General features: G+C 40.8%; 2 protein-coding genes across 2 annotated transcripts; one reads left to right on the forward strand and one right to left on the reverse strand.

Moving 5' to 3' along the window:
* Nucleotides 1–274: 274 nt before the first annotated feature.
* On the reverse strand, nt 275–14,507 carry LOC141768039 (uncharacterized). Its single transcript, XM_074635923.1, has 12 exons — nt 14,434–14,507; nt 12,515–12,592; nt 12,164–12,206; nt 11,838–11,998; nt 11,648–11,729; nt 10,429–10,600; nt 10,173–10,246; nt 9,964–10,040; nt 9,769–9,869; nt 8,369–8,457; nt 8,134–8,280; nt 275–5,940 (listed from the first exon to the last, which is right to left on the reverse strand). Exons 2-12 carry the CDS (start codon nt 12,578–12,580, stop codon nt 5,768–5,770), a joined length of 1,185 nt encoding a protein of 394 aa, XP_074492024.1. The 5' UTR covers nt 12,581–12,592; nt 14,434–14,507; the 3' UTR covers nt 275–5,767.
* An 887-nt stretch (nt 14,508–15,394) lies between these two features.
* mmachc (metabolism of cobalamin associated C) lies at nt 15,395–19,530 on the forward strand. The gene is made up of 5 exons (XM_074635968.1): nt 15,395–15,524; nt 16,874–17,071; nt 17,296–17,448; nt 17,549–17,725; nt 18,807–19,530. Exons 1-5 carry the CDS (start codon nt 15,435–15,437, stop codon nt 18,987–18,989), a joined length of 801 nt encoding a protein of 266 aa, XP_074492069.1. The 5' UTR covers nt 15,395–15,434; the 3' UTR covers nt 18,990–19,530.
* The last annotated feature ends 6,408 nt before the right edge of the window (nt 19,531–25,938 follow it).

Here is a 25,938-nt window from a genome sequence, read left to right on the forward strand (position 1 = left end):
TGAAATATACTGTACATATGACAGGTAGAGCATATTTACACTTCACTAGAGCAACATTTTGTTCCCATTTCATGTTGTGCTACTTTGAGGTTGTTTGTAGCATTTATTTTTTCCAAAAGAAATTGGATTGCAATGTATTTTTTTTTTAGAAAACATAGGTTCAGATTAGTCCTTGATGGAGCTTTGATTATAAACATTTTACCCAACAGAATAACTGTATTTATTATCTGAGGACATTTCAGGACCCCCAACATAATGTTTAAAGGTGTTAATTTAAAATAAATGTTGCTCATATCTTTTTGGATATTGGACCATAAACTTGCAACATATGGACAACAGAAAAATAAATGCAACTGGTCTTCCTCTTCCTCATGTCAAACATGTTGTTTTTTTATCAGTAATCTTGTGATACCAGAGTTTGTTATAAATGGCTATAAACACAACACGGATCTATAGAAGCAGCCACAGAAAGTCGAGCTCCTCTCTTTCAACTTTTACAGACTTTTATTGTTGGAGACAAAACATTTTCTTACAAACCTTCAATGAATGAATCACTGCTTTCTTTACTGCAGAGCCACTGTACTTGGCAAATGTAATAACACTGCCGTAGAAAGGCCTGATTCATCCACCATTATCTGGCCCACAATAACAAATAAATAAGCCTTTTCTTCATTAAATGTCTCTTCAACCACGATGTGAACAGCTACACAAGGACAGCGTGTTAGAAGAGGTTTGTTTAAATACTGTTACGTACCGCTCGGTGCCATTTACTGTTTTCTAGAAGGTCTTTTTTATTGCCTACTATTGACTAGTGAGACAATGAACTGGATATTGTCTGTGGTCACTTTTCACCACCCAGACCTCCACATCCACATCCACACCCCACCGAACCCCTAACCTAACGCTGTGGTCTGGGATCCTCGATGGGGGGTGTCTGGATGCTGAAATATTTAACAGCTTGACACAGTGTGACTCATGTCAGACATGACAGCATAAAAGGACAGCCTTAACTGAGCTGTGTTTGTATATAACGACGTGGCAGTGGAGGCTGGGTGTGTTGGTGCCTTGGTAATGGATTTTTTGATTCCTCTTTGTCTTCACTTCAGCTGCATTACCAGGAATCAAAACCCCATCCCTCATCAGATTTCTCCTGGATTGAAGAGTGCATTACACCGGGAATAAAAGCCCATTAAACATCCATTACCCTGCTACACGGAAGAGTAGAGCACCAGAACTTTAAAGCTTACTGTGAATCTTTACACTTGATATATTCCTGCACATCAAGTCAGAGCTTGTCGAAGTGCAATTTTTTGGAAATTTGTTTGATATATAACAAATGGATTCATTAAAAAATACCAACTTAAGGCAATAAACCCCTTTTCTGTTGGTTAACATGATGACGTATTTCTGTGGGCAGAGTGTAGGTGGAGGCAAAGTAACTCTCTGAATACATTAGCTAACGCTGGCTAGCAAGTTTTGTTGGCTTGTTTTTTTAACAATGGCTGAAGAAAAGTTTCTCTGAATATGTACAGTCACTCTCAGGGACCGCGAGTGTTAGTGTTAAGACGGACTTATCAAAAAGAAAGTCTTACAATATCAGCGAAGCATTTCAGAGAAAATTTAATTTCCCCTCCATCTCTCTAATAGCTTAGCCTTCTGCGTGAACAGTGAGCTCACCACTGCAGCAGCCGTGACGGCTCAGTTAGCAGAAGGCCGAGATAAACCACTAGTACTACCTAGCAACATTTTCTCTCCATCTCTGAAAAGTAAGGTTGCCAATCGTCCTGTCAAATATGGAATCATCCCGTAATTGGAAACTAAAAGACGTGCTCTGCATTGAACTGGTGAGGGACGAGCTAATTCTAAAGGATGAGAAAATACTAGATGTTAAACTGTAGGTTGGCACAGCCCAAAGAAAACTCTTGAATGATAATCTGGTACACATGTATTCCTATCCCTCAAAATTACAAAACTGATCAAATTCAGGTTTGTGTGTTTGCTTCCACTAATACATGAGCCTATAGATAGATAGTCTGGTTTTGATAAGACTTCCCACAACCAAGTAGCCTATGTTGGCATTGCAATGTTATATCTTTAGATAAGTCTACAACTGAAGGGTAATGCAGGCGTAAGAATGGACTAAATGAGCATGATGCAATAATCAAATATTTATAATATGTCCACAGTAATCTGGGCTCCTCAGTCTGAGATGCCCCCCCCCCCGTTCCTTATTTCCATCTCAGGAAGTTGGCAACCCTACTGAAACGCTTCGCTGATATTGTAGCTCGCTAGAGCCTCGAATCACAGTTTTGCCATCTCAAATGTAGGCGATATTGATTCTGGCATACAACAACACAGCAAGATGACATTTTCTAAGTGTAACTTTAGCCTCCTACTCTGAGGTGATTCATCTTCGCCTGCAGTCTTTTCCTTTGTTTTGCCTCCAGCTAACACAGTGACGTAATCATGTTGTCAGCATTAAAAGGATCTATATAGAGCACACTGTGGACTCTAATGTTGCTCAGTGATCATGTGATGTTCTTATGGATCCCGCTGTAGTTACGGGCAGAAATGAAAGTCCTGCAGACCTAAACTGCACCAAAACCTTACCTAACCCCAACAATCTGTAATCATAACAACCAGAAACATAAGTATTTTTAAACCTTCTGCCTGAAACCAAACCTTGTGGTTAAGCCGGACCAATCACAGTGCCTCTGTGCCTTCACTCTGGCAGGACCCATAATTTACCTTCAGTGACTCGTAACGTGGGTGCAGAGGGTGTGGCAAAACTAAAAGCATTATATCCATTGGGGTGGATTTTGAAAATTTCAATCAGTCAAGCTTCCAGTGAGAAATAAAGCTGATTAGAAAAATGCCACTGTGCGGGCACAAAGCTATATCCATCATCAAGAAAACAGTTTGAGAAGCTCTCACAAAGAGCCGTGCTTAAACAGCTGCCCGTCTCCTCGTTTTTTTTTTCCCCAGCATCCAACCAGTCTGTGCATGTGCAGACAGTTACTGCAGCATTATTTAAAGAGGATTTGCGGCTATCACAGTCCTCAGCCTCGAGCAGATATCACTAACTAGACTGAAGGCAAACAATGCTGAATCTTTTGGAGGTTTGTTTCAGCACACTGTTGTAGCAGGAGCTTGGGTGTGTCACATGAGGCCGAGCAGTTCAAAGAATATATCCGAAATAGCAATTAAAAATCAATTTGAAAAGAAAAAATCTGTTAGTCTGATACTGCGTGATCTGTCCCGAGTCGCTAACACTTCTGGTATTCTCATAAATAACTGTTTAAAAATAGCATTTGAGAATTCCCCTCACCAAAAGAAAGTTTCCACACTGGTATGAATGAACTGCCGGTATGCATCACATATCATATTTAAGCAGGGCTGTTAACAGAGAGGAGCACCAGCACGGGAGCAAAGCAATGTACTGCTGTGGACGGGGGCAGCAGCAAATCTGATTTTAGGTGTAAACGGTATCAAGAATTTTTTTCACCGCTTTACCTTGCCGTCAGACAGCCCTTTCTGACGGGGAACTGAAGCTGTTATCTATGCTCTCTTTAAAACCACCAGACTCCTTTGACAAAAACAGTAATTTTACCTTACGTAACACGGGAGTTGCTGGTCTACCGCTGCCTCGATCGGTTAGTTTGTTTGTGTTATTGTGTGACTTTGGTGTTTAAGGGCGTTTCACAAGCCAACATTTAGTCCGCTTTGATCAAACTCTGGTGCGGTTGTGAACACAGCAATCGTACTCTGGTGCGGACCAAACAACCGTACCGAGACAGCTTTCGAGAGGTGGTCTCGGACCGGTTTCAAACCAAAATGCAGGCGGCCTTTGCGAGTATTTGTTGAGATGGACACAAGTACACGACAGGTTAACATGAGTGTGAGAGGACGTACCTGGACTTCTGCAGAAGTCCGATGTTTGCTTGACATCAGGGCCGAAGAGAACGTACAGAATATGCTAAATAAAGTCCGCGAAAACAGTGACGTTTATAAAGTCATAAACTGGAGGAGAAGAGATTTGTGCGTAGTCGATCAGTGACGAGTCAAAGTAAAAAAAACGTTGACAGCATCAAAGTCCGCGAAATTCGCTCCTTCGTACACGCCCCTCAGCAACTTATTTTTTAATTTGTGCGAACGAATAGTATCAATTAAGCCAAATGGACTATAGCTTGTGAAAGTGTCCTGTCTAAGGGGAAAATGACATGTCGGAAACGAGCATTGAATTGATGGTATGCATCAGAGGATGGATGAGCAGACAACATACGGGTGTGATGAGAGGAAAACACACTTTCACATACTCTTACATTCACAGCAAAAAAAAGAGGAATTAATAACTAATAAAACCACACATGACAAGTTGCAGCATCCTTTTCTTTTCTTTCTCTGTAGCAGAGTGTGTGCAGACGTAAATGTATGGCGAGGCTGAAGGGCCATATAGGCTTAAATGCTTTGAAGTACTCCTGTTCACAACAGCAATGTCAAAGCTTTTATTACCCAATAAAAAACTCAGGCAGAGGGAGAGAGAGAGTGTTTTCCACTGAACTCAGATCAGCGAGAACAGGATTTAAAATTCTGAATGCTGAGCTGACTGATCTCCCCACTAACCACTTTCCCCCCGGTGATGAAGATGGAAAACATCTAAAGTCATCATCAGGATGCCCACAAGACTGAAGTGAGGAAAGCCCATAATAAGTGCACAGGATGGTGAAACTAAAGCTATAAGAAATATGTTGACAGCACCTCTTGTAAGTGCATTTATATCAGAGTAAATATCCATTCTAACTACGATGAAGCAATTAGGTTAATGTTTCATTCGTTATGTATGAGCCATTTTACATACGTTTTAGCGCCAAAATGCCATTTTCCCTTCAAGCCCTTCTAAAAACGGTTTCCCACGTGACCCGACGTAGGTTTTTGCATGATGACGATGCTACATATACAGTATATATATACATCCATATATTCAGTGTATTAACGTTACATACAGTAACGTACTGCTGTGGACGCCACGTTAGTTCGGATCCGAAAGTCACACAATAACACAAACTAACTAACCGATCGAGGCAGCGGTAGACCAGCAACTCCCGTGTTCTCCGAGGTAAAATTACTGTTTTTGTCAAAGGACTCTGGTGGTTTTAAAGAGCATAGATAACTGCTTCAGTTCCCCGTCAGAAAGGGCTGTCTGACGGCAAGGTAAAGCGGTGGAAATATTCAAAATATAGTGTACACTTAAACTGATATTGATTTTCTTTGGCGTCTAAATCTATCTGTGTTGCTGCTGCCCCCGTCCACAGCAGTCCATTGCTTTGCTCCCGTGCTGTTACTCCTGTCTGTTTCTCCAAACTGGGGGCGTGCTGACCACTGTAGTTAATACACTGACTATGGATAAGTACCTCATACAACCCCACTTCAAAACACCCAAACTATCCCTTTAAGAAACAGTAATAACACTAAGTAGGATGACTTGTTGTTATTTGTATGTGCCTGTTACCATGCCTGCTGTTCGCCGTCCGTTGTTTCCTTTCCCTTGAGACCACAAAGGAAATTAGCCATATGGCTGTTTGTGTTAATATGACTACTTCTATTTTTACAGTTTTGGTTTTAAGAATAGGGCTGTAACTCTAAACGGTACTGATCAGATGATTTTAAAAGAAATAATACATCTCAGGTAGTGTATTGGAGAAGCCAGAAAAAATGTCTTCATGTTGCTGAATCCTTACAGAGTCCTTCAATTACCTTATAAAAAAGGTCAGAGGTCATCAAGACTTAGATCAGATCCTAAGTCTGGGTTCACCTCTTCATCAAGGAGATCATCACCTTCATCATCGTTGTCATCATCGTCCTCCAGATCTGATCCCGGACCAGCAAAATCGCTCCGTCTGGACTGAACGCTGAGACGTACTCGTGGCTTCTGATGAAGAGCTGGCAGAGGTGAAGAGCAGAGAAGGAGCCGTTACTTTGTGTGTGTGTGTGTGTGTGTGTGACACTGACTGAGTGGCTCTTGTGGGATTAGGCTGGAAGACATTCAAATGTTTTCCCATAACAACTGTGTGTACCAGTATGAGTGTGTGCATGTGTGGATGCAATTGTTAAATTAGCCTGGCTTCATGGGCCTAAATCACTCTGGGAAACATTTAGAGCAGAGATTTTAATCTCTTCCGGGAACATGGACCTTCTGTTACAGTAAGTCTCAGGGGTGAGCTGTACATGCGCTCACACACAAACACACAAATACACAGGGCATCAAATTTCCCAAGAAATGACTGGCTTCACAGAAACTGTTGGAGAGGAAATTAGAGCGTTACTGCTTTAAATGCAGATGGAAGAACACAGTGGGTCTACAAACTTTAACACAACGGTGCTTTACATCTCCAGACCACATTTCTCCCTTTGCTTTTATTACTAATTTGAATATTTTCTTTCATTCTAGTCTCTTTTACACTTCTTCTCTGCCTTCATCATGAAACTTGCGATATATTTAAAGGAATAGTTCGACATTTTGGGAAATACACTTATTCACTTTATTGCCATGAGCGAGATGAGAGGAATCGATACCACTCTCATGTTGGTATGATAAACATGGAAGCTACAGTCAGGAGACAGTTCTCTAGAGGGGGCTTTCACAAGCCATAGTCCATTTGGCTAGTCTGAATCAGAGTGAAGTGGATACTCTTGGTTCCTTTTCTATTTAGTCTGGTTCGGTTTCACAGTGCACAAATTAAAGCGGACAAAACTTTTAAATAATTTAGCTGATTCTCGAGAGCTGCCACTTCTATGCTGGGAGTCACAGACTTTTATATATTGCCGTCAGTTTTTTCACCTTGACCGGCACTGATCTAGACAACCTCTCACAAGCCGTCTCGGACGGGTTGTTTTGGTCCGCACCAGAGTACAATTACTGCGTTCACAACTGCTCAAAGAAACCGCACCCGAGTTTGATTAAAATGGTGGATTGTTTCCCCTTCTGACGGGGAATTGAAGCTGTTATCTATGCTCTCTTCAAAGTCACCAGACTCCATTGACAAAAATTGTAATTTGACCTCGCAGATCATGGGAGTTGCTGGTCTAACGCTGCCTCAATCGATTACTTTGTTTGTGTTATTGTGTGACTTTAGTGTTTCAAAGGGTTAGATCGAATTCACCAAAGTTACACAATAACACAAACAAATGAACCGATCGAGGCAGTGGTAGACCAGCAACTCCTGCGTTTTGCAAAGTAAAATGAATGTTTTTGTCAATGGAGTTTGGTGGGTTTGTAGAGAGCATGGCTGGATATAACAGCTTCAGTTACCCGTTGAAAAGGGCTGTCTGACGGCAAGGTACAGCACTGAAAATGTTCTAAATATATTGAAACTGGGGGCGTGCCGACCGTCATCTACTGTAAGTAATACACTGACTATGGATACTATATGAGGTACCTCATACAATCCCATTTCAAAACACCCAAACTATCCCTTTAATGTAACAAAATCCACCCACCAGCACCTCTAAAGCTCACTAATCAACACGTTACATCTCCTTTGTTTAAGCCACACAAAAACTGAGGTGTAAAACGACACATGGTAGTTTTACAGGGGTGTACAGGACTATTTCTTGGATGGTAGCAGTGACTTCCTGTATTCCTGTCGTCACCTTGAGGCTGCAAGGCAACCAGCAGAGACTCAAGAAAAGATGTGAGAGTGGTATCTATCGATCACCCTCAGCAAGAGACGAATACACATCATTTCCCAGCATGTCAAACAATTCCTACCTCCTAAAGTGTATGCTGAAATGGCAAACACAGACGAGTGCTGAGTCAGACCTACTGGGATGAATCAGAGTGCAGGTTGAGCCAGATGTGTGGGGGAAGGACGGGAGGGGAAACTACACGTCCCATCTTGCTGAAACTGCCATCAGTCTGTGTCCATCTGGTGCCCGGCTTATCATTCTCTCTCGGTTGAAGCTTGTGAACGTGTTTGTGTTGGTGCACATGTAGGTGGACAGCAGGCTTATGAAAATGATATGATGGAAACACGTGCCGTTGATGACTCAGCACGCTGTACTTCAGAACCTGTAGGTGCACAAGGCAACCATGCTTGGGTGCATTTTTATTATTCAGAAAGCATTCGTCCTCACCAGGGTCTTTGTCATCCAGCCATGACAGATCATCTGAGCTGACCTCAGCCAGGCTCGGGGTCGGGCTGAAGTCTTCTGAGTCAGAGTCCGCCTCTTCAACTCTGACCCCTCTACTGGGGCTGCCAGGGAGAGGGAGCGGTGATGCCCCTGAATCAAATAGAAAGACATGGTTAAATAGTTTTATCATGCTGTGTAAATGTGTGTGTGTGACAGCCAGAGATGGAGAGAGACTTGCCTGATGTGTGCGCTGACAACAAAGGTAATGGTTGGCATTCTTTGAGAATGAGTCTCCTGACCTCTTCCTTCAGTTCTGACACAGTTGTTCTGTTGTAAAGACATTAAATGCAACGTAAGTTAAAGGTACAGTGTGTAGGATTTGGTGGCATCTAGTGGTGTGGTTGCAGATTGCAACCAACTGAGTACCCCTCCTCTCACTCCTCCCTTTCCAAGACTGCGGTAACGTGAGCGGCCGAGTGCAAAACCGTGGTAACGCTGTTCGTCTTGCTCAGAGGCCATCCTTACCATAATAACACTACTTTAGGAGCAACGGAAGTCAGACGGTGGCTGGGGGTACCACGGTTTTGCACTCTGCGGCTCACGTTACCGCAGTTTCCCAAGTGTGTCGGAGAACTACGATAACGTAAAAACTCTAAAAGCTCTCACTAGAGTCAGTGTTTGGTTTGTCTGTTATGGGCTACATGGTGGAGCAACGTAGCGGACTCCATGAAGAGGACCCGCTTTGTATGTAGACAAAGAACACAAGAAGTGAAAGTCAAATGTTCGTTCCATTGCAACACCAGAGCCCAGCCACAGAGCTACGCTTCCGCCATTTTGGACTGAAAGTGACTACCGGACGCCAGTAAAAAACGTCCACCTAAAAAGTGCCTTACAAAAGTAAAGCACATTTTTTTCTCTTCCATTGTCATATTCTACTGAAATGGTCTGTGTTGAACAGTAAAATATTATAAATATAATAAGCAGTCCAAAATGGCGACAGCGGCTGTCAAAAGAACACCAGAGTTTCGTCTCTTTGCTTCTATACTCTTTGATGTAGATATGAAGGGCTCATTCTAAGCTAACAAAAACAACGATTGTTAGTTTCAGATGACTTTACTCTAATGAAAACATAGTTATGAATATTATATTCTAGGGCTGGGCAACATGATGATATACATCATCAAAACTATAGCAAAATGTCTATATATTTTTCTATATCGTTTCTATAGTGATATAGGCTAGGCCTATATTTCTTTCTTTCTTTCTTCTCTATAATTTCCATTAAAATTGTTATGTTCATTTTGCACTCAAGTTCTTAAAATGAGAAAATACTTTTAATTTGTCAAGTTTTTAATACACACAGGAGTATACTGAAATAGGCTTTACTATGTGGTTATTTCATATGCTATATAGACTATTTATTTATTGAATTTCCAGAAAACCTGTTATATCGTGATATACTGTATATTGTTATCGAGATATGAAATTACCTATGTTGTGATAGAAGATTTTGGCCATATCGCCCAGCCATGTTATGTTCCATTTCTGCTAATAGATCCCCCGAAATGTTACACACTGTTCCTTTAATTCACAGAAAGACGAACGCACACACATGCATGCACACGCTCACACGTGTACCTGATCTGGCGGACCTCTTGCTGTGTGTGAGAATACTGAGAAACCGTCTTTGCCAGATCAGTGCTGTGACTTCTGTAGCTGTCTGTCAGCTCCTCCAGCGTCTGAACAAAGCGCACAAAAGGAGAGGTTAAGGATCTGAAAGAATACAAACCACACATTCAGAAGCAACCTGTGTGATCTAATGTATGTGTGTACCTTGCAGCTGTGTTCGTACTGTCTCCTGGTCTCTCTGGCCTCTGACTGCTGGAGGAACATGTCCTCCCCCTGTCTCCCTGTCAGGAGGAGAAGAACGAGTTGTGAACAAGTCTGTGCTTGCCTTTTCTTTGGAGGCCAGCATTGGGGCTTAGTACACGGTGCAATGCAAGAGCATGATGTATAATGTGTGTGTACAGTATGTGACTCACTTAGTTGTGTTTTCAGTTGGTCCACCTCTCTCCGCAGGTGTTCCAGCTCCTCTCGGCGGAGCTTTGAGGTGAAACTGTGGGGAAAAAAGAAAGAAGATAAAGTTGTGTTGTCATTTATTTTCTGTCATACCTGAAATGAAAATGTCCCCTTCCTCGCAGCAAACCCATTTCAATCTTGAGCTGGACCTATCATCAGTTTAGTTTGCAGTTACGCCCCCCCACCCCCACCCCACCCTCAGCTCCACCCCTAATGCACCTCTCATCCAGGTTGCCTAGCGACGTGGCTCTGCTGATGTGTCCCCGCAGGCTGCTCAGCTCACGTCCAACCTCTCTCCTCCACTGCTCCATCCTCCTCTCTGCTCCTGGACTTTGTCCCCTCCTCGACTCGGCCCTCTCCCTTAGCTCCTCACGCAGCCGCTGAACCTCCTCTGGAAAAGAAGAGAGGTCACTGTGATATTTTTTTTTCTCCTTTCGCTGCCTTGAGAATGAATCCAAATTATTTATTAATGTCTTTAATTATGAATGAATCCTCCCTTGATGAGTATATTTTGCTTTTTTTTCAGACAGTAGAGGGGTGGGCCGGGAGAAGAGAGGGCAGAGCTTTAGGGGATCTGAACTTTAGGACGGTGGTTAGGCATCATTTATATACATCAATATATAATTGGACATTTATTCATTTAGCAAAAACTTTTGTCCAATTTTGTGATTTGTTGAATCACGTGTTTTCTGATCAAGGCAGCACACAAAAACCTGACTGGGTCTGTCTTATTTCACAGTTTGTGGGTTGGTAGACACTCCAGATACCCAAATGTATGAGCAAACGTACTAAAAAAGTGAATTTTTCATGATATGTCCCCTTTAAAGTCATCGAAGGAGTGAGATAATGAAATACTAGGAGTTTTTTTTATTCCATTGGGGATGCACACTGCTTTATATTCAAATGGTAATATATTAAATTCAACACTAAAAGTAACAGGGCCCGGAAGGAGGGATGAAGTGAGGAAGTATGGTACGAATTTTCCGATTTTTGCTAGAAGCTTTGCTGAAGTGTTTTGAATAAAAGTGAAGGTGAGACAAAACTTGGATGATCCAAAAATAAAGTATAGTATTCAAGATATGAGAGCACCAATTCTCTGAAATTGGATTACCAAATTCACTTATTTATCAGACTTAATTAAAACAATATATTTTGGAGGCTACAGTGTCAAAACTAATGTATCAATGATTACCTTGTGTTGAAATGCTGCATGCAACAAGCAGCTTAAAAACACTTGACAGTCTCTGGGTGCTGTTTATTTTTCATATGTGACCTATTAACTTAGTTTGGGTGTGACACATTAAACACAGTGGAACCTGATAAGAAAACCTTTCTCCTAGTTGACAATAACAGGAGTCAGGTGTTGCTGTGTTTGTGAGGGGATAACGTGGCCCAGTATAAACTGAGGTGAGTAGTCATGGATGGTGTAGGAGTTTACCTTGTAGCGTCTGGATGTGAAACTGTTGAGACTGTCTCTCCCTTTCAACATCATGGAGTTTCTGGGTGAGAGACTCAATTGCCTTGAAAACACATCAAGGGGAAAAAAATGAGTTCTGTCAATGAAAACAACACTATCAAACATAACGTACTATCTGACACCTGGCCTGGTTAAACAAATATTAACACACCTGGCTCTGTATCTGGAGTTGTGACTGGACAGTAGCTAGGTCTGCCCACTGAACAGCAGGACTGAGAGACGGGGAGAGCTGTCGGAGGAGGGGCACTCGAGGAGGAAGAGCAGGAGGGCCCAAATCTGAATCATGACTCCTCTCCCTCGCTGTAAACAAATCTGGAGAGGAAGAGGCGAGGAGGTGAGGGAGGTTGCTCACGAAATGTTTAAACCAAAATCAGTTCACACCACTGTCGCTCCTATAGTTATCTGACCTTTACTGTGAAATATAGACATATCGGTGTTTCCACCTTTCAGTCATATTCAGAAACAACAACAACCCACCTTCTCCTCCTTTGGTGAATTTCCCTGGTGAGGTCAGTCTCTCCTGGGGACACATAAAAACACTTTCAAACCAAAAGGGAATTTCCAGACTCTCACTATCAGTACGCATCTTTAATTTACATAGCTAAATTACCCTGTTAAAAGTTTAGTGGAGCATTACTGCCATCTACAGATCGCTCCAATGATGACAATTTACAACTGACCACAAAAGCACAGTGAAGGCTCTCCTATGTTGTTTACTCCTTTCACTGCCTTAATGTACCATAACAAAGACCATGCACACTCTTTAAAATATTAGTTTCTGTTATTTCCAGCTAATAAATTAAGGGAAGGCAATTTAAATCTACTCACCCTCATTTTGGCAACACTGCCATCTGCTACTGACAGGATAGAGCTCAGCTGATTGTCCCAGTTCATGTCGGAGTTGAACTAGAAAGAAATGCATCAAGTTGTTAAATGCATCATTCATTAGCATCAGTCGGTTTAACTCTTGATCCTTGGTGAAGAAAACGTCATGCGAGACAGTGTTGTGTGGCCTGACTGACGTTACAACATCAAAAACCACCGTGGGGAGGTGATACAGTAACTTTAGACGGGTTCTAGGAGCTGGCTGGTGAGGTAACAACCTAGCAGAGATCTCTGACACTTTGTGAGGGATTCAATTACAGCAGGCCACGATACTTGCACGTTTCTAGTGACGCTTATCAGCTGCTAAATATAGCTGAGGTGCCAGAATGCGCAGGCTGTCTGATAATGTAATGAGCCTACCTAATTGATCTCCAGGATGATGCTGAAGTTAGTATAGTAGTTTTTGATCTGAACTTGATCCAGTGTGGTCTAGATGAGAGAAAACAACAGTGAAATCTCCCTTTTTTTACATTTTCACAAATATGATAAAATATTTCACAAATTTGAAACAGTGTTTTAAAGAATCTCTGACTTCTCTGGGATAAACTAGTCCAGATTTCACCAGTCTAAGTATAGTAGTTTTTGAAAGAGACCTGGTCCAGTTTGGTCTATAAAAGCAGCAAAATCTCTGAAACTGTGTTTTAAAGAGTCTCTGGCTTCCCTGTGATAATCTAGTCCAGATTTGATAAATCTAGGTGTAGTGGTTTAAGATCTGGACCTGGTCCCATGTGGTCTGGATGTAAAAAAAAAAAATCTATTTTTTGCAATTTCACAAAAAAAAGAAAGATATCACAAATCTGAAACTATATTTTAGGTTTCTCTGGGATAATGTAGTCCAGATTTGACAAATCTAGGCATAATGGCTTTTGATCTGGACCTGGTTCAATGTGGTCTAGATGTGGAGAAAAGCAGTAAAATCTCCCTTTTTTGCATTTACACAAATACAATAAAAGGCTTCACAAATGTGAAACTGTGTTTTAAGGAATCTCTGGCTTCTCTGGGATAAACTAGTCCAGATTTGACAAGTCTAGGTATAGTGGTTTCTGAAAGAGACCTAGTCCAAATCTCCCTTTTTTCCATTCACACAAATAGCATAAAGGTTTCACAATTCTGAAACTGTGTTTTAAAGAGTCTTTGGCTTCTCTTGGATAATTTAGTCCAGATTTGACAAATCTAGGTATAATGGCTTTTGATCTGGACCTGGTTCAATGTGGTCTAGATGTGGAGAAAAGCAGTAAAAATTCCCTTTTTTGCATTTACACAAATACAATAAAGGTTTCACAAATCTTCAACTGTATTTTAAAGAGTGTCTGGCTTCTCTAGTCCAGATTTGACCAGTCTAAGTATAGTGGTCTTGAATCTGGACCTGGTCCAATGTGGTCTAGATGTGACAAACACAGTGACATTTTTGCATTATCACAAATATAATAAAGTCGAATGAGAAGTTTCATATCTCTCCAGTTTCCAGCATCAGATTTAAACTGGAAAGGATGTAAGAACCTCCTGCTCAAGGACACTTCAGCAGAGGAGATGCTGGCTGGCTCCCAAATATATATACACATCAAAACCCTAAACACTAAACACGTCCAGCTGACGCTAAAGGGGATGTAACACACGTTAAATATCTGAAGATGTGGTCAGACAGTTAAACCAAAGCTAACTCCAGTTAGCAGGCTGACTTCTACCTGACAAGCCTTCACAACGTTACCTTACTGTCTCAGCTGACAGAGTGCTTATTCACCGTTTCCTAGACACTGAGTGGTGTCTTCGTTTGAGTACATAACGCACGCTGAAAACAGAATAAATCAGGTTAAAGGAGAACGATGTAAATGTTTGTGTTAGCTGGCTAAAAGGCTACTCACAGAAAACCTGGCGACTCCACTTTTAAATCCAGGAGCCCATAACTGCGACGTGATGACGTAGGACGCAGCCGCACGGGGGCTTCTGGGTATTGTAGTAGATTGTAAGATAAGATATTCCTTTATTAGTCACACATTGGGGGAAATTTGCAGTGTACAGCAGCAAAGGGGATATTGCAAAAAAAACAAGATGCATCAGCTAACACAGTAAAAAAAGAGCTAAACAAAGTGTAACAAAATATGAACCATTTAAAGGTCCCATATTATGCTCATTTTCAGGTTCATACTTGTATTTTGTGTTTCTACTAGAACATGTTTACATGCTGTAATGTTTAAAAAAAACGTTATTTTCCTCATAATGTCTGCCTGAATATACCTGTATTCACCCTCTGTATGAAACGCTCCGTTTTAGCGCATTTTGACGGAATTGCAACAGAATTGCATCGCTAGGCAACAGCTTGGGTCCATGTGTACTTCCTGTCAGCTGATGACATTAGCATACACTGCAACCAGGAAATAAACTGGGACACATTTAGAATGTTTACATTTAAAACTGTGTCAAGGGTCTAAATATTGTATATATATATATATATATATACATATATAAATATTCTTTGTTATTGTGTTTTTTTCTCCTGGGGTTTGGGGGGGAGTTCCTTTGTATAAGCCTGTGGCTTCTTGTCCTCTCCTGACACATTTCTTGTTTATTTTTTCATTGACTGGATTTTGTGCAGTTTTATATATGTGCAAATAAAAAATAATAATAATAAAAATTAATTAATTAATAAAAAATTAAAAAATGAACAAAAAACAATAAATATAATATTGAAAAAAAAATTACAGTAGAATTTCTCCGAAACATTTTATATTGTATGTTGTATTGTAGTCATTTGTTTTGTCAGAATAAATAATTGCAGAAAAAAGAGTCTAGCTGAATTTCTGACATTGATTAGCCAAAGAACTCCATATCCCACAATGCAAAGCGTTTGTGTTGACATGCAGCAATGGCTGCTTCCACTGCCAATGTGGAAGGTATAACAGGACTGTTGGAGGATTATTTATCAAAAGATGGATTTGAAGTCTATCCTCTGAAGGTATGTGGCACTAATTTATTTCTTTATGTGTAGCCTTGACAGTAAGAAGGGCTTCAAAGTGTGAAAAATACAATTTAATACCTCCATCGACCTGTACATCAGTGACCTACTGTTCATACAGGATGCTGTTCAATGCAACAGCTCTGCCAGATGTTCAGCTTTAGTTTACATTATAGGGAATGGGTAAATGTAATAATATGTTTATTATTGCGGTTGTAGTTTGCAGTGGTGTTGTACTGGACTACATTATATTGAGAGGTGTTTCTATTTTTTTTAGATTAGATTAGATTCAACTTTATTGTCATTGCACATACTACAAAGTACAAAGAAATGCAGTTTTGCATCTAACCAGAGTGCAAACTAGTAAAGTCCTGATTAAGAACAATATATACAAATGAGGATATATGTGGTGTATAAAAATAGACATAGACATATATCCTCCTGAGACCCAGCCCATTGACATGTGTCCTCTGTAGTGGAAATAGTCCAGTAGTCCACTACAGTGGACAGTACAAATAAAGTTTAAGAAGCCTAAATGGTAAGATTTTTTTTAACCCTAAATAGGAAGGAAATCACAAAAAAAGTATTTGGAAGACATTTTTTTAACTCGGTTCCCAGGAGGATATACAGATTGCAGTTAAGATGCAAAGGATAGACATAAGTTATATTCTGATGGATAAGAGTTAAGTATAAGTTGCATACTGATGAAATGTTGTATAAAAAATGTTGTATAAGAGTATTATAAAGAATAAATTATATATAAAGGTGGAGTTATATTTATATCTATACACAGAGAAGTTATGTGCATAGAGCTATATGCATATGGGACTAAGTGAATATATATAAGATGAATATGAGAGAATATATTTTATATATACAGGTTGAGTCATAAGTTATATATATATATACATATATATATATATACAGGAAAGTTTACAGATGCCAATATGTCCATAGGGACTAAATTAATATAATATAGTATGAACATTACATATGAGAATGAGATGTAGGAATCTATATATAGATTAATAATATGTATAAAAGTAAATACAAGGAGCATAAAAGTAAACTTTATGGCAGAACTGTATTGGACTGTAATAAACTCTACAGGTGTACCTAATAAAGTGGCCACTGAGTGTATATACTGTTTGTTACTGGCTGTGTGCCTGTCTGTCTCTCAGGTTGGTTGGTATAACTGTGTACTGTGCCTCTTTGTCCCTCAGGTTGGTTAGTGTAACTCTGTACTGTGCCTCTTTGTCCCTCAGGTTGGTTAGTATAACTCTGTACTGTGCCTCTCTGTCCCTCAGGTTGGTTAGTATAACTCTGTACTGTGCCTCTCTGTCCCTCAGGTTGGTTGGTATAACTCGGTGCTTACTCCCTCCCTCCGCCTGGCCTACCCAGATGACAGCCTGGCCGTGGTGGTGCTCAGCACTCCTGCGATGTTTGAACAAGCCTTCCTGCCCTTCATGGAGGAGAGGGGCTGCCAGGCGCTGTCTGACCCCATAGACCAGTGTGTCAAACACTGCGTCTCCTCTGCTGTCTCTCAGGTGAGCGGTGTAGTAGTAGTAAGCTATTTTATTAACAATTTTATTAACAAAAGCCGTTATTAACAATTTTCTGCCTCTAAATGCTACGTACTGTTCCTTTAACTCGGCTATAATGAAACTGTATAATCTCATAATATATGTCATCATGTTGCCCAATATGTCCCGATAAGATTGCAACTATGACTATTTATTTTCCTGATGAGTTTCCTCTCTGTGCCCTGCAGTGTTTCCCAGGTCAGGAGGTGGATGTGAGGTACGACTACGAGATGCTGCCCAGCAGGAAGCCGAAGTTCTTGGCGCAGACGGCGGCTCACGTGTCTGGAGCAGCTTTCTACTACCAACAGTCTGACGTCAGAGACCAACCCTGGGCTGAAAAAGTAACATTCATGAGGATTTAAAATGGTTGCTGTTTATATTTTGTAGTGCAGTGTGTTTCCATTCTCATCTCCTCACCTCTCCCCGTCTGTTAACCTGCAGAAGATGTTCGGAGTGTGTGTGCACCCGAGGTTCGGGGGCTGGTTTGCCATCAGAGCCCTGCTGGTGTTCGGAGGTGTGACGGTGGGCTCTGAGATGGTGCAGCCGGCTCCTCCTGACTGTGTTCCCTCCAGAGAGGACAGGATACAGCTGCTGGAGGCTTTCAACTTCCGCTGGCAGGTACAGAACTGTTAGCCATAACACCTGTGAGACACACACACATTAAATGGACACCAGGGGAGACCAAACTGTTTCATGTCCAAGACCTCCAGACAGATGGCCTTTAGATAAGAGACGCCCAGCGGTGGAGGTTTTGTTGTCCCCTCCTGGGAAGATTTCAGTTGTCTGTTCACTCTGTTGGTACAGTGGATGCAGAGATGAGTGAAACCTGTGTTGTTATGAAGTCTGTGTCACGAGAGGACATTGTAGTTTTCAACACAAAAATAGAACAAAATGTTTTTTTCTACATATTGAGACCCTGTGTTAGAAGACTTGCTAAAATTCAATTAATTTCAAATTGATTTACAAGCAAATCTTTTATTCCATTGTTGAGTTCTACTTTAAAGGCACATTGAGAGAGTAGGATTTGTCAGGTTGTGGTTTTCAAACGTAACATTCAAAGTTGGCCCCGGCTCAACGAGGGTTAGGGTGCTCGCCAACGGTTGAAAGCCAGCCACATTTGTCCGCTTGGCATTTCACCTTTTTCGGCGTTGTGTCTGCCATTTTCATAGCTTCTTCTTGGATGCATGCTTACAATCTGGCACCTGGTCGCTATGTTTTTTATAGAGGTTGATGCTCAGAAACGTCCCGAACAAGGCAAAATATGAAAATCCAGGCAGAGGGCTGCAGAGTCTCTGCAGATACAGACACCAGCACACACTTCTAGTGGGTCATACGTGATGATTGAGAGGGATTACTTTTGTATGAGTCTATACAGTGACTACGTTTGCATGCACAAAATATTACAGTTTTTGCCCTTATTCCAAAAAAGACAATATTCCTACTAAACTGACATGGCTAATGAAATGGATATTCCACTAGTATTCCCGTTTACATGCAGCAGTGTATACTCTGATTAACGTTACCGATGGTGGACTTGTTTGTTTTGGTAAAATGGGATTGCTTGTGTTTCTATGTGTTTCTATGTACATTCCGCTGACGTTAAACACAGCACCAGTGTACAATATGCTCTGATGAGTTTTCATCCTGTAATTAAATATATGATAAATCAAAGTTAATCAGAGAAATCTTGCATCATCAGGACTGGAGCTACAGAGATGTCGTCCATCCCGTCCAGATCTACTCTCAGAAACAGAGGGACTACTTCTCCACTCTTCCTGCTCAGCGGTTCGCTCTGCTAAAGACTTGGGGCTTCCTGCCGAGAGACAGCGATCAACCTGATTGGACCTCAGACACAATAAGCGAGGTGACCGGACACGGCTGAAAACAGAAGAGCAGCTGCAGTGTGGAAGTGTTGCTCATCCTCTCTGAGCACAAACCTCCGCTGCTCAGCTAGTGAGGTTTTGGTGGAAGCTTTTTAAGGTACAAGGGAAACTTTTCAGGGACTTGACTATGAACATTTCCTGCTTCATGGCCTCTATATGATGTGTTTCATCATATGTTTACACTACATGTGTTCACACTACTGACTATATGCAGCTCCTCTCATGGAAATCAGAACATACTTAAATGTATGTAAACGTTAGTGCTGCTGTGAGTGTGTTTAAATTTAAATTATTAAGAAGAATGCACCTTCTATCCTCGTTGCTTGTGTCATACTGTAACACACAAACCACAGATGTTTAAGTAGCAACAGTGACTTTCATTTGCACATTTTATCAGACCCTGTATCACCAGCCTGCCTTGAATCTGTATCTCTACGTGCTGGTACCTGATCCCAAAGAGAACAAACACTCTTCTTTTTCTAGAATATTTCTATTTGATTTAATAGTGAAGCCATAAAAATAAACAATACAAATAATAAATCCAGGTTTTGAGTTATCTGTGTCTGAGGTTTTTGCCTTCAACCTAATACTACGGAGCCGTCAACAGTTTTTAATTGCAAAAATTAAAATGTGATATTAATCTGTGGTTTTGATATGTCATCCATAACTTAAAAACAGAAATCTGCTTATGATGCATTAGATATTCGGTGTATAGTAGTTCCAAAAAGTTTATTTGGTGTTCTGTGAATTCAAAGTATTTATTCTTCTCATCTCTCTCCAGTATTTATTGGCTCCATTGTTGAGTCCTTGTCTCCAGTTTACCTGACACTCAGCTTGATGCATTATAGATGTGAGCTGTCCCCTCCTCCCAGCCCGGTGACAGACTGACTACTGTCAACTGTGACTAACCCCTCTGTTAGTGGGTCAGCACCCCACACAGCTCTGTGACCCGGGACAACCTCTGTTAGTCAGGTGTATGTCTTTCTTTTATAAGGTAAATTCACACAGACTAGGGCTGATTGCAATTTTTTTATCTGTTCAAAATGAACCTTAAAGGGAGATTTGTCAAGTATTTAATATTCTTATCAACATGGGAGTGGGCAAATATGCTGCTTTATGCAAATGTATATATTTATTATTGGAAATCAATTAACAACACAAAACAATGACAAATATTGTCCAGAAACCCTCACAGGTACTGCATTTAACATAAAAACAATATGCTCAAATCATAACATGGCAAACTGCAGCCCAACAGGCAACAACAGCTGTCAGTGTGTCAGTGTGCTGACTTGACTATGACTTGCCCATAAACTGCATGTGATTGTCATAAAGTGGGCATGTCTGTATAGGGGAGACTCATGGGTACCCATAGAACCCATTTTCATTCACATATCTTGAGGTCAGAGGTCAAGGGACCCCTTTGAAAATGGCCATGCCAGTTTTTCCTCATCAAAATTTAGCGCAACTTTGGAGCATTATTTAACCTCCTTCCCGACAAACTAGTATGACATGGTTGGTACCAATGGATTCATTGGATTTTTCTAGTTTCATATGATACCAGTATCTTCACTCTACGCATTAATGTGTTAAAGAAATTGTGTTCTGTGTATGTACAGTTAGTCCATGTGCAGAGATCACAGTGCAAATGGTGAGTGCAGGAATACACAGATGATTGACAGTTTTCGTGGTGGTTTTGTTGCAATGTATGCCCTTTTCCTGACAACATCTATCAATAGAAATTCAGTGCAGATCAAATCTATTGTCACACCTCTAGATGTCGCTGTTCTCTTGATAACGCAGTGAGTTTTTTGCACTGCTGCTGTCTCTGAAGCATCTGCAGATGTTCAGCGCGCACTAAAGTCGACCACTGACTGCAGATAACCTGCATTATCACATTATAAAGTATCGCCACCATCTACCCTCTGTGACTGACTCTGATATTACGGATCTTTCATGTAGTATATTACTTTGATTTAAGCTTTAAGCTTTTACTCTCACTCCTGCCTTCACCGTTTACTCTTTGCTTTCATCATTTGGGACTTTTTGAGTCAATCTATTGCTTCATTTCACAGTTTCTCTTCATTGAAACACCCCGTCCCTCTCTCTCTCTCTCTCCCTCTCCCTCTCTCTCTCTCCCTCTCCCTCTCTCTCTTACTGCATCCCTCTCCTCACCCCCCGTCTCCCTCCCCGTGCTACTCTGTCTATCTGTGTACTGAATCAGCATTTTAGAGCAGTATGCCGCAGGCCTGCAGAGAGGCAGACCATGGAGTTAATTATACTCCCTCAGATACTCGATTTCTCCCCTATCCCCCTCCTCTGTCGCTCTGTCCCACCTCTCTCTTTCTCTCTCTTTTAATGTATATGCATTGAAGTCTGTTAACTCTGCAGTTAACTCCCATCACAAGCTCGCAAGTCACATCCAAATTACTGTTATTATAAGTTCTTAATTTCCTTTCAGTGCATTCATATTAGAGACATGACGCATACGTCTAAGAAGCAGAATTACATAACTAACAGATGATTGTGTTGCATTGAGGCTCCATTCTCCAGGCTGTTTACCACAGGAAATATATTTGGCACAAAACTACACAAACATTCACTGAACACTTTGGGTTTCTTTCTTCCTCGCCGTCTCATCTCTCTCCTCGCTCACTTTGATGCCTCCGGGAAGGTGGAAGGAGGCATCATTTTCTGTCAGAGTGAGAAGCCCTCTTGTAGTTCTCTGTTGTTGTGGGTGAGGAGGATGTTTGTCCTCTGATGCCTCAGCAGCTGCACCTGGAATACACTGATATCTAGAAGTGGAACATTTAGGCTGCATGTCGGAGAGAGAAGCAGTAAGAGGAGTCTGGTGGGGACGGGGGGGGCTCCTGACGATCCAGCGCCCTCTTCCCCTCCTCGGTTTAGTATCTTCACAGTGCAACAGCAGTTCTGGCAGGCAGCGCTGCACTGCCGAGCTCTACTGGTTCCTGTGTTTTTGCGGGACTGCAGAGGCAGTTTTGCACTTTGACTGTTGTGGGACAGCCTGCATTACACTGCTACACTGTTTCCTCAAAAGTGTCCCTTAAAAAAAGATTACAGACTCTCATATTTTGTAGTTTTACAAAACGCTGCATTGAGCAGTTCACTGGTCCCACAGCTAAGGCTTGTAAATCCAATAACAGCTGGCACATGGCTGCTGATCGTAAAAAGAAAATGAGTTTAGAAACAGTTTGTCAGGAGAAACAATATGTCTAACACTTTACTACAATACTGTACACAAAAATGTGAGTAGTTACCAGGGAAAAAAAGAGGAACTGGCTGCTAGTGAACCATTAGTTAATGAGTAAGAAATACAAATTCATTATTAAATACATTAATCAATTAATTAAAATAAATTGTGAAAGTGTATAAGGGTTTAGAAGTATATGATGGTCATTCCCATGCTCTATTATGTCTCATAAGTTGTTGCAGCAATTTTTGGGTTGATACCATTTGTTACACAGATTTGGTGCTAAATTTAACCATTTTTTACCACTTGAGAATTGATAAAGAAATGATCAATAATCCCTCCAAAATACCACATTAAGACACCAAGACCTTGAGGAACACCGTAGAAAAAGCCCTGCTGTGATTTGGTTTCAAAAACTTTTGACATTTGGAGATTTCTGCAAGAATTGCATTTTTCGGCGATTGGATGGCGAGCACTTCTGTTGTGTAAACTGCTCAGAAACCCCCTTATTGTCAATCTAGCTAGGAAAGTCATCCATCCTCTGAATGCTCTAGGTCTGTAGTTTGTTGCAGTAAAGTTTCATGAGTCTGTGATTATCCTAGAGGTCACCACAGGTCATTTTATACAGTGAGTTCAAATTAAAAAAAAATGTCTAGTTTCAGATGGTACCAGTAGGAGCTTTAAGGGGTTAATACTTCTCTGATAATTCCTAATGGAGGACTATATAGTAGATAATGACGAGTTACTAGAGAACAGACTGGGATATTATATATTAATGCATCATTAAGTAATAATTAGTTCATGAATATATGTGAATCGATCATGATATTCATGATCTAATCATTACTTAATGATGCATTAATATAGAATCTCCCAGTCTGCTCTCTAGTAACTCATCATTACCTACTATATAGTCCTCCATAGGAATTATTAGAGAAGTATTTATTAATGATTCATCAATTATCAACTCCTTCCTTATTTGTTCCTCACTCGTTTCTCAATTAACTAATCATTAGCTTTGATTACTCATCAACTAACGGTTCAGTAGTTCCTCATTTGTTCCCTGCATGGTAACTACTCACATTATTGTGTACAGTATTATAAAATGTTACCACAATACGTTAAAAGTCTACTGGGTGCTGCTCACTAGAATCCAAAGAGAGTATAATGACGTGTTTGTGCACAGAGAGAATTATGGGGTGTTTTTGGGCAGAGATGAGAAAGAAATGGAAAAAAAAGAGCGATGAGTTGTGGATCAGTGAAGCAGCGTTATCCGCCCACAGACATCAGTTAACAAGAAGAGAGGGGAAAGGCCAGCAGCACACCAGCAACAGAGGAGGAACTGAGTGGGGGGAGGAGAAGTCCAGCATCCAGAGGATTCAGAGTTTAATATTACTGGTTTGAAATTGAGGGAGAAATGGAGACATGGAAACATTTAGTTCTCGAATATTATGCAGAGATGGAGATCTGTGAGAAAAAGGAAAGAGCTTAATTACGACTCCTGAACTTCCTCTCTCTGCTTACTCTGACAAAATACTCTCATATTTTCTCACAGAGCCTCTCTCTCTCTCTCTCTCTCTCTCTCTCTCTCTCTCTCTCTCTAAACCACACTGCCTCAGCGTGTGCGTGTTTCCAGAGGTTTTAAATTTTTAAAACCGTCTCCTTATCAGTTTCGTGGATTAGCATAATTAACTAGTCCTCTGCCTCTGAATTTCCCCCCCGCAGCCAATCGGTGGTTGGCTCTGGTTGCGGAGGCCAATGGGGGAAGCCGATGGAGTGTGAGTGGTCAGCCGAGGACAGAGGGGGAAGGGTATGGAGGACGGAACAAAATCATCAAAAATAAATGAATAAATAAATGACTCAATAGATACTTAAATATGCCATTAAATGTAGCAAAAATAATAATAAAAATAAATGTATCCATTAATTAATTGAGAAAATGTGACATAAATTGATATCAGTTTTAATTTGCTTCTTTATTTATTTATCTGTGTATTAATTCCCTTATTTATTTACTCCTCTGTATTTTTGCATTTATTTTTTATTTATTTATTTTTGCATTTATTTTATATTTATTTTAAATGTATTTATGTATTTATTAAGTTAGGATTTTCTCTTTGCATTTACTATTCTGTTGAATTTTCCCTTTTATTTATTGGGGATTTATTTGTATTAATTTTCAAATGTATTTATTTATTTTATATTTATTTTATATTTATTTATGTATTTATTTATTTATTTATTCATATGATTTTCCCTTTGCATTACACTTTGTATTGCTTTGCTCTGGTGTCGGTACTCCTGTCTGTTTCTCGACGCACGGAGCACACCAACCGTCATCTACTGTAGGTAATACACTGACTATGGATAATACAACCCCACTTTAAAACACCCGAACTATCCCTTTAAAATCGATATCCCTCATTTTTACACATCCACAAAGACTCAACACCTGTATTAACTTGTTAGAATAAAACATCAAATGTATTACAATATGACAAAACCTGCTGAATCCCATGCATGACATTCGTTATCATAATGCTTCATGTTCTCTCACAGGCACAAACATGCATTGAACATGACAACATGCACAGCTCATTTAGTGTGACAGACATGAAGACACGGCCGCTGAGTTTGCATGCAAACAGAAGAGCCTCGTTCCCATGATTAGTTTGTTGTTCGTGTAGTGGAAAGCGCTGCGAGCAGCCTCCCAGCTACAGGGATGCCCACATGTGTGTATAATCTTAATCACTGGTATACTTAGCATGTGTTTCTTCATGTTGACTATGTATAAAGTTTGTATGTTGATGGTGGATGAAAGCATTACTCCTGTTGCTCTCAGCAGCATAACAACGTTCACCTGACTCCCCATCGTCTCCACTATAAAACCAACCATCAAAGAACGGTGTAACTGTCAGACAGGAGAGGAGGATTAGCCCGAGCTAAGGTTCCCCTCTTGCATAATCCACCCTTTTGGATTAGTTTCATTCCCCTGAGAACGTGAGACATTTAACCCTTTGAAAAAAAAAGAAGAATCACAGTGTAGGTTCAAGGTTTGAAGGTGACGCAGAAGATAGTTATCCTTTGTGACATAAAGTCTTGGTAGACACACGTGTTGTGGTTCAGTTACAGCCTGTGGGAGCTTGAGTTATGCTGTATGGAAATGAGTTAAAGCTGAAGTAGGCGAGATTGGAGCAAATATGATTAAAAAAAGTTATTTTTATAAAACGGTTGCTATATCGTGACAGTAGTTCATGAAACAGGTAACCTGAAAAAAAAAATCATGTGCCTCTGTGTCCGCCGGTGCTCCTAACGGCATCTGCAAGATTTCACAGACCGGAAGTAAACAAGCAGTAAGAGCTGATCTGAGGTCTGCTGTCCAGCTACTGTCTATGAGAGCCGGCTGTCAATCACTCGCGAACTCCGACCAAACGGTCAAACTAGGCCGCGCTGATCAAATATGAATCAATCTTCTGCTACGTTGATGCCGTCATCTCGCCTCAAATGTTTTCAGAATCATCTTGTAGTGTACGGTTTAGCTGTAAAATGAGAACGTTTGTGAAATGCCGCCATTGTGAAATCTGGTGAAGGAACGCCAAGTTCTGGTCACATGACCGGAGCACAGCCAATAGGAACGCTCTCTCAATGAAATGACCTGTGATTGGTCAAAGTTTCCCGTCACGGGCTAGATTTTCTAAAGCCTGAAAACAGAGCCATGAGGAGGAGCAGAAGTCTAG

Source organism: Sebastes fasciatus, chromosome 5 (assembly GCF_043250625.1).
Source record: "Sebastes fasciatus isolate fSebFas1 chromosome 5, fSebFas1.pri, whole genome shotgun sequence".
NCBI lineage: Eukaryota > Metazoa > Chordata > Actinopteri > Perciformes > Sebastidae > Sebastes > Sebastes fasciatus.

Coding starts and splice junctions, on each gene's coding strand:
- LOC141768039 (XM_074635923.1), bottom strand. CDS start 12,580: ATGAACTGGGACAATCAGCTGAGCTCTATCCTGTCAGTAGCAGATGGC. Junction 11,999..12,163: donor ATTCACCAAAGGAGGAGAAG/GTGGGTTGTTGT, acceptor CTTCCTCTCCAG/ATTTGTTTACAGCGAGGGAG. Junction 8,281..8,368: donor GTTGTCAGCGCACACATCAG/GCAAGTCTCTCT, acceptor TATTTGATTCAG/GGGCATCACCGCTCCCTCTC.
- mmachc (XM_074635968.1), top strand. CDS start 15,435: ATGGCTGCTTCCACTGCCAATGTGGAAGGTATAACAGGACTGTTGGAG. Junction 15,525..16,873: donor TTGAAGTCTATCCTCTGAAG/GTATGTGGCACT, acceptor TCTGTCCCTCAG/GTTGGTTGGTATAACTCGGT. Junction 17,072..17,295: donor TCTCCTCTGCTGTCTCTCAG/GTGAGCGGTGTA, acceptor TGTGCCCTGCAG/TGTTTCCCAGGTCAGGAGGT.